At 39.2% G+C, this 8,902-nt stretch overlaps 1 protein-coding gene across 3 annotated transcripts; it reads left to right on the top strand.

Annotated features, from left to right (window-relative positions):
• The first annotated feature begins 6,315 nt into the window (after positions 1-6,315).
• Positions 6,316-8,406, top strand: tac3a (tachykinin precursor 3a). Of its 3 annotated transcripts, none has more exons than XM_088407881.1 (7): positions 6,316-6,582; positions 6,846-6,961; positions 7,049-7,154; positions 7,244-7,264; positions 7,343-7,396; positions 7,868-7,934; positions 8,235-8,406. In XM_088407881.1, the coding sequence occupies exons 2-7, from the start codon at positions 6,860-6,862 to the stop codon at positions 8,251-8,253; spliced, it is 369 nt and encodes a 122-aa protein (XP_088264007.1). In that variant the 5' UTR covers positions 6,316-6,582; positions 6,846-6,859; the 3' UTR covers positions 8,254-8,406. The 3 variants fall into 3 exon arrangements, with proteins under 3 accessions (XP_088264007.1, XP_088264008.1, XP_088264006.1); XM_088407882.1 differs by having other exon boundaries at positions 6,316-6,688; positions 6,819-6,961; positions 7,052-7,154; XM_088407880.1 differs by having other exon boundaries at positions 6,328-6,688; positions 6,819-6,961.
• The last annotated feature ends 496 nt before the right edge of the window (positions 8,407-8,902 follow it).

Raw genomic sequence — 8,902 nt, 5'->3', positions numbered from 1 at the left:
ACAGTTTTACTTCCAAAACACATGGTACCACCCCCAGCCTCCAAAAAAGAATAAAACTACCTTCAAAATTTACATTTAGATGGAAAGTATGGATGAGGACCTCCCTGGTCAAATCCCAAGGAGGTGGGCGGAGAAACTGGAGGGGTATCCATCCATCAAAGTCATTTATCATGTCTCCAAGAAAAAGCCGAAGACGCATCAATGTTATATTTTACCAAAAGATGTGAGCCCATTAACTCAATTATTGACAGGTACATCTTAGGGTCTGGTGGGGCTTGATATGATTATAATGTGTTTATTTTTGTCCGCATGTCGCCACAAGCAAGATTAAACAGCAGGGATGGCCTGTGAATGTCAGCACCTGCTTTCCTCCACACATGTAGAATCCACATTGGTCTTCGGAACTCCAAACACGCCCATGCAACATTAAAAATACCGTGACATTTAACGTTTTTTCATACATTATTATTGTTTCACAATGTACGCGTCACATTCCAGCTTCTCTTTGTTGACACGTTTTTTTTCATTACTCCTCCCTCTCAAACTGTGGCGTCACTCTGCCCTGTCAACTCCAGGCTGGAACTCACTTGATATTCTCCCTCTCAGGCGATGGCAGCGTGAATAAATTCATGATTGGCAGCTTCCTCAGATATGCGGCACGACAGGACTGCGGGCTGCTCGCTTTCAAAGGCGCAAAACGGCGTGTGCGCTTCCATGAGTTCTATTTCGCCCGTTTACGTTGATCCAGAACAGACTGCGTGCCTTTGGCATGTCTTCAGAAAGTTTATCTTAGCTTTTAGAGGTTTGTTTACAAGCACATGTTGCATTTGTGTACAAGTTACAGCGGTGCCATGACCAATGAGTTTTTTTGTTTTGTTTTTTTTTAATTAAAAGGTGACATGGCACAACACTTATTTTGACAAGACCAAAAATACCTCCAAGCTAATGTTCATCTTTGGACACAGAAGCAGTGACGGCAGGTTTATACCATGAAAGATAAAGTTAATACACAGAAAAATATCAAATCATTAAAACATATCCAAAGCACCAGCGAAAACCCATTTACCTGACTACCGAAACACAACACGAAACACCACAAGGGGTGTTATAAACGTATAAAATTTTAAGAAATTGATGCTTGCTTACAAATGGTGAAGCAAATCATGTAGAAGGGTAATCAGGTGTATATTCTTTATACCCTGCTGAGAATACATTTGATGTTGATATTATAGGCAGAAAGTGAGAGAAAGTGAGACCATCTTTATTTACAGTGTACAATATGTGTGCATTATACTGCCCCTTGGTGGCCAAGATTCACACTCCAAAGGATCAGCACAATGCCCATTCAAAGCAAAAAATGTTTAATTGTTTTACGTTTCATTGAATTATGTCACTAAAGTTTGATGTTGCATGTTATAATATTATACTGTGATATGTTTCATGTTAAATAGCACATTGTTGGTTTATTTGGGGGGGCTAGAACAAATTAATGGCATTTATTTAAGTGTGAAAGGTGATTTGAGAATTCTTATTTCAAGGCAACTCTCTATGAATACCATCCATTTTCCTCTGTTGCATTAACACTTTGAATGGCGTTGACATGAAAGGACGTCAAAAGGAACCTTAGAAATCTGTTGACATCAGTTTATATCAGAATGATGTCAACTCTGTTTTGGGTTTTTTTTTTTTAATAGGAAAGGTGGGGAAAATGTTTGAGGAGGTCTTGTTTGATCATGAAAATGTGAAAATTAAAATTAAATAACTATGGTCAAGCAATTGGTTCGGAATGGTTCTCTTAAAAAAAAAAAAAAATGGATGGCTGCCTTTCAAAGAAATAAATGACCACAAACTTTCTTTGTGAAAAACGCTTGAGTGAAATTGCCATGATTATCTTTTAAAAGCCTTTTCTCACCACCTATGATGATAAAGTGTGTTGAAGAGGGAAAAGACAGCGTGACATATGCTGACTGCATCGACTTGCATGTCCTCATGCGCAATTCTATTCAGTGAGCTCAGCATGGTGGAGCGCTTTGTCTCCCGCCCTCTGTTCCCTTCAGTTATAACTGCGTGCACCCTCCCACTGTTACTGGTCAAGGAAAGAACATCGTTACAGTGTGAGAAATATCCAGTCACTTCTGAGAACAGCTAAGGCTTGCACTGAAACATATAAATCAGAGATTTATCTGGAAGAAAGGTGTCATGTTCTAATTGGTTTGCACGTCGACTAAGACCACTTTGTGTTTTTGGGGCTGGGAGTACTTCAACTTTGTTCCACATTCAAATAACATGCAAGGTCGGTAAAGAAGTCGGTCAAACTCAAAGCCTGGTGGCCAGAGCCACATACCGTACACACACACACACACACACATATATATATTATATATAAATATATATATATATATATATATATATATATATATATATATATATATATATATATATATATATATATATATATATATATATATATATATATATATATGAGCGTGGACCACGGAGATTTTTGTCCCCTAATTACGAGCAAAACTTTGGTCTTTCGAACAATCCAACATGCCGACCATTGTGTATAAAAATATATTTTCGCTTAGTTGCGTCAACAAAATCAGCAGTTGACGCTTGTGACAGTTACGTGAACGCTATGGCTCTTACAACGTCACAGTCGCTGTCTCAGTCACGGTGTCAGTCACGGAGTCAGTCACGGAGATGCCATATGCTATTGGTCGATTAAGGTCACCCGGTCTCACTCACGGAGATGCTATTGGCCGGCGTCACGTCAATCACAGAAATGCCGATATGCTATTGGCCGAACGCCTTTATCTAGCTTGATGGCACAGCTGGTCGGGATGGAAGGAAGGAGAGAAAATGAGTGAAAAACGGAAGGAAGGAATGTTGTGAAGACTGCAAACTTTATCTGTTAGACATGGCAAAGAAAATAAATAAATACATTTTGCGGGTTGGTCTCTGCTCACCTCCGTCTCCACTCAGCCATGTGCCATCAAGCTAGATAAAGGCGTTCGGCCAATAGCATATCGGCATTTCTGTGATTGACGAGTTACGAGCGTAGCCGCTGAACGGATTAAGTTCGTAACACGGGGGCCCACTGTATATATATATATATATATATATATATATATATATATATATATATATATATATATATATATATATATATATATATATATAATGTGTGTGTGTGTGTGTGTGTGTGTGTGTGTGTGTGTGTGTGTGTGTGTGTGTGTGTGCGCGTGTGTATACGGTATCTGCACTGACATCAATCGATAGGTGTTGGCCCTCTTGCAGTTGGTGCTCGGTTGTTCTTTTCAGGGCTTGCATCAAGAAGAGCTTGCCGGAGGACATGGAAGTGCTTCATCGAGCACCTCGGCTTTGAGATGCGGAGCTTTTAGGGGAGTGCGCACCCCGGACTGGGCGCCAGTGCTCGGTTTCTGATCTCGATCGATGGGACATAAATCCGCCAGCTACAGTGGGTGCTTGATCTGTGTTTTGTTTTTTTTTTTTTAGGCTTTGCTTCGGTCATCAGTGAGTGCGTCCACCGGTGAGTCAGCTCTGTGTCTACTCTTGTGAGTATGTGAGAGGACTAGGTCATCCAACGCCAGTTTGAGCGAGGGAGTAGACAGAGAGTGAAGTACCTGAAGGATGCTTTTGCTGAAGCCCGCCTTTGGCTAGTGCTTCCGTTGTTGTTTACGTCAAAAAGATCAATGCATGAAAAGAATGCATGAACGGAGCACCATAGCAGGTTTCTGATACAGATTCTCTGGGTGTAAATCTGCTTCAGTCAGTGGTTGGTCAGTGTGTTTTATATATATATATATATATATATATATATATATATATATATATATATATATATATATATATATATATATATATATATATATATATATATATATATGTATTTATTTATTTATTTTTTTTTTAAAGCTTCGCATCAAAAAGCGCCCGCTTACAGTGGATGTTCAATCAGCGACTTGCAAATTAGCACTGGATGTCCTCTTCCCCATAAATACTCGGTAGAGTCTGTTCCAGAGCTTCCGTCCACCTATCAGTTTTCTCTTCATCTATGAGTTCATTATTTCAAAATACTAATCTAGCCACAGTGAAAACAACTGCTGAACTGCATAATGGCGGCTGCTGATACCTGTACAACACACCCCCAAGTTCAACCAACCAATCAGCGTTAGTTATCACAATGAGCCCCGCCTCAAGATACCTCGATAGGTAGCCGAAGACCTTGCTCGTGACTAGGTACTTAAATCCGCTCTGGTAGATGGTAGGGGAAGGATGGGCAATTCTGGCCCTGGAGGGCCGGTGTCCTGCATGTTTTTCAATTTTATCTCCCAACACACCTGATTTAAATCATTAGCTCATCAAGAAGCTCTGCTGGAGGTTGAAAATAATCCTAACCATTGGAAACAACCAGGGTACCACAGCTAGTCCCTGATAAAGTTCCTGCAGTCTGAAAGGGACTTTTGAGTACTCACCAGCTCATCCTGTAGCGATGAGTTTTGCAGAACAATTGTTTAGACTTAGGATCAATTATAGCAGGTCTCCTTGTATTGCTCCTCCATCATCTTGGCACTTGAACATTGAATCTCTAAAGTTCATAATATGCTGCAAGCTGAATATGTTTCTTTAGGGTAGACATCCAGCCACTTTGCAGACTTTCAAAATTGAAAACAAAAAAGGCTATCTTAAAAGACAACAGATTTAACACAAAATAGCACGTTTAATTGTCATACATATGGAACATACACCAACTATTTTAGAAAAGTATTATGACGTATGAATATATTATTAGTATTTTGAAATAGGGACTTACAGGGAGTTTCCGTTTCACCCTACAGCTATTTATTAGGGTCCCAGTGCATATGCAGTGGCTGTGTCGGGCATGGCTTGTACTTCAACTATGAATCATGTCATATTGCTGAAGTTGCTGCATATGACTGTCTGTGACATCCATTTGGCCCAGAGAGTATGTTGGCATGTTGAGAAAAACAGCCCCTGGCTTCAGCTTCTTCTGCTTTGATTAGTGAGATTGACAAAAACAGGCATCAATAATGTAAAAGCACAATTAATGACTTCCTCACTTCTGTCAGTTCTGCCATCACCAGCCCCACCCTTGCACTGCTACCATCCCCTTGTTCCGACATGCAGCGACAGGATCAACATAGAAAGTAGAGGTCCTCATGAAGTATAGCAATGGTGGTTAACCGTTGATAATTTGACACTTTGCGATCTTCTTTCAGGCTATAATAGTTTATAGAGAGCAAAAGGAGCCGTGGTGTGCCGTTGTAGAGCCTGCTTTTTATCTGTGATCACCAACTTTGATTTGATGAAATATTCATGATTCTTTGCATTTTAAACAGGCGCAACAAAGAGTAATTGCTTGTGTAATTGCACGATAAATGGTGGGTTTAGTGCAAGCATGAAATCTGAATGTTTGAAGCTGCTACGGAGAGGAGAAATGGATACATTTGATTTACATAATGAGCGAGTGACCCATATAATGACAACACTCAGAAATGTTGTCGTCTTCTCTGGGTCTGAGCTCATCCGGGATTGACCAACACAAAATTCATACGTGCGCTGTGGTATGAGAGTAGTAGTAAGTAGAAAAGTACCATAAGGATTGTTATCAACGCAAAGTTCAAATGTTAGCTTCTGTGGTGGTATAGGGATACATTAGTGCCGTTGGCATGGGTACCTTGCACATACATATGTGAAGGAACCATTATCACTGATAGGGTTTCAATGATATCCCTGCTTATTTCAACACGACACTATCAAGGCGCGTTCTGCTTGTGTTACAACAGTGTGGCTTTTTAGGAAGTCCGAGTACTTGACCGGCATTCCAGTAGTCCAGACCTGTCTCCCAATGAAAAACGGTGGCGCATCACGAAGCGTAAAATACATCAATAGCGACACGGAATGTTAAAAATGTTGCCTTTTGCATCAAAGGAGAACGAGAAAGGATTCCATCCCATCTTAGAACGTCAATAATTAGTATCCATTCTCCATTCTGAAATGCATATGAGTGTTATTAACGGGAAGGTGCTGTAATACAGTGGTAAATCTTTCCGCGTCTCATCTTTACTGTTCTATGTGGTCCAAGTCTGGTGGGCAAGTCATCTCCACGCGCAGCTGTGCTGCCCAACTCGTCACATTCATCACCATCTTGCATATTGACATGCAGAGGCAGCTGCTATCTTTATAATGACTTCCTAAAAAGATTAGGATCATGACAGTGACCATGTCAACTGGTCGGTGGAGTGGAAAGGCACCAAAGGGAGCATCGCAGAGCATCGCGTCAGAGATGACAGGAAAGAAGAGAAAATTGACTTTCTCATGATTGTACTGTTCTTGTGCCTTAATTATCCTTCCACAAATGTGTGTAGGCTTTGTGTTTCTGTCTGTGGATATACATATGTGTGAGTGTGTGTGTGCGTGTGACAGGGGGCGGGGAGAATCCATCAATGAGCAGATAAGCTACCATCCTTTTCAGCCCAGCATGATAAAAGACCTTCAACTCCACCTACGTTCCACTTGCTGATTGGCGTTACGCAGGTATCAAGCTCTTTTTTTACTGCCCACAAAAGGGGAGACCTCCTCCCATATATCCGAGAAGCTCCCACTGCACTCGGCACTCCAGCACCTTCTCTCAAAATAACAGGTAAGAAAAACAACTGCGTATAGGCGCTGTAAGTGCGCTCAATTGTAGCTGATTCCTGGATCAAAGAACACTAATCAGCAACTACCTGTTTTTTTTTTTGTTTGTTTGTTTTTTTTTGGGGGGGGGGTAGAAAAACAAGATAGGGTTCTTTTTCCAGGCATTGCTGAGAAAATGAGAAGAAGTTCTTTACTGGTGTTTCTCCTCCTTGTCGTCAAACTTCGATCCAGTCACTCTAGATGCGAGGATCCAGAGTCACGCAAGCCTACATCACTTGTACTTTTTTTCAATCCCCAGATATTATCCATGCCTTTTTTATGCGCCTTGGGTGATTTGTTTTATGTGACTGATCTTTCTTTACAGCAGGAAAGTTTGGGATTAAATAACCCCAAACGGAACCTTATGAGGAGGTATAGTGATTTGGATTATGACAGCTTTGTGGGTTTGATGGGCAGAAGAGATGCTGCCAGTGAGTTTTTATTTATGTATTTAAATCATATTTGGTGGCTTATGTTTGTTGCTTCACGCCAATAAATGTTGTTTGGTTTATTGTTTCAGATGTGCAACTCCCACATAAAAGTAAGTACTTTTTGCATAGTTAAAGTATTTTTATATAGTGAGAATTGTATAATCAAATGTAGTTGTGTCTCATTTCAGGGGAAATGCATGACATATTTGTTGGATTAATGGGAAGAAGAAATTCTGAACCTGGTGAGTGTACCATATCAGACTTAAATGGTCATTTGGGACCATATATATATATATATATATATATATATATATATATATATATATATATATATATATATATATATATATATATATATATATATATATATATATATATAAATCTACTTTTGAAGTGCTTTTATTTCGTGCTACTGCTTGATGAAATAAGATCGAGGTAAATGAATGCAACACTCTGTGGTTGGCTGGCAACCAGTTCAGGGTGTCCCCCGCCTCCTGCCCGGAAATGGCTGGGATAGGCACCCTAATGAGAATGTATTTCTTTTATGTGCTGCAAATAAGATGTACTAGCGCTAATTCATATTCTTCAGTCAATACTTCTCTGATAATGTCAAAATTTAAAACCATTATTATCAGGCAGTTTGTATTTTGTTTGTGCAGGCTTGCTTTATATTGTGTCCAATGTTTCTATGGAATTTTTTGTTTTCCAACCAGACAATGCTCCCTGGAGGAGAGCATACCCTGAAAGGAGAGGGATCTTTGTGGACAAGTGTCGGCAGAGGTGAGGGACTTTTTCTCTTTTAGCGCGCTTACAGAATATGCATCATCATTCACTGAAGCTTTCCATTGAAAGGTAAAATCATCCATCCATCAATGCATTTTCTCTTGCATTTTTCCTAATGGGCTTTGTAGGTGAGCTAGAGCCTACCTTAAACAGATTTTGAAGGAACATTAAACACATCAACCAACCATTTGTGAACATTGTTTTACACTGTTTAAATTGTCAAAGTAAAAAGAAATCCATCCATCCGTCCGTCGACTTAACTCTCAAATTCAAACTGTCTGGCGTGTTTTGCCGCAGGTTTCTTCAGGGCCTGTGATAGAACAGAAAGCAACAACATCCACATAGGCTAGGAGTCGCCTGATGAAGAACATCAATCGTGTCATAATTCTGCCAAGTGGCCAATGAAAAAGAACATGGATTCTTCTTTATTACTTGATTCAAAAGGAAAATAAAATTACTTTTGTACACATGCTCTTTTTCTGTGATGATGAATATTGAATATGATTAAATGAAATATATATATATATATATATATATATATATATATATATATATATATATATATATATATATATATATATATATATATATATATATATATATATTATTTTTTTGTGTGTGTGTGCGTGTGCGTATGTGGGTGTTTAAATGGTTTGTGTCCTGAATTAATGCCATTAAACATAGTTTGAATGTAAATTCCTTAGTAGTAGTGGTATTCTGAAAGTAGGGACATCTCCAGTTGCAATCATGTTACTTCGCATGGGACACTCTGGTGATCCTGTGATTAAAGGAATACATTAGCTCTGCTTTCTGAGGAAAAGAAACGTTGTGTTAAACAATTAAACAATATTTGCCAATTTCCACATTTCTGTTTTGCTTACCCCTTGCAAAGGTTTCATTTCTTCTAACTAATTTTACTATCACAGTGAGATATCCCAAGGATATACTGTAAAATTTAAAATGCA

Source organism: Hippichthys cyanospilos, chromosome 2, assembly GCF_059441005.1.
Source record: "Hippichthys cyanospilos isolate Australia breed blue-spotted pipefish chromosome 2, RoL_Hcya_1.0, whole genome shotgun sequence".
Lineage (NCBI taxonomy): Eukaryota > Metazoa > Chordata > Actinopteri > Syngnathiformes > Syngnathidae > Hippichthys > Hippichthys cyanospilos.
Note: the sequence above shows the minus strand (reverse complement) of the source record. Positions and strands in the feature narration are given on the sequence as shown.

What these genes read in the sequence shown, in the direction of transcription:
- tac3a (XM_088407881.1), top strand. Translation starts at nt 6,860, where the DNA reads ATGAGAAGAAGTTCTTTACTGGTGTTTCTCCTCCTTGTCGTCAAACTT. An exon ending in TGTGCAACTCCCACATAAAA is followed by an intron (nt 7,265 to 7,342) that starts GTAAGTACTTTT and finishes GTCTCATTTCAG; the next exon opens with GGGAAATGCATGACATATTT. An exon ending in AAGAAGAAATTCTGAACCTG is followed by an intron (nt 7,397 to 7,867) that starts GTGAGTGTACCA and finishes TTTTCCAACCAG; the next exon opens with ACAATGCTCCCTGGAGGAGA.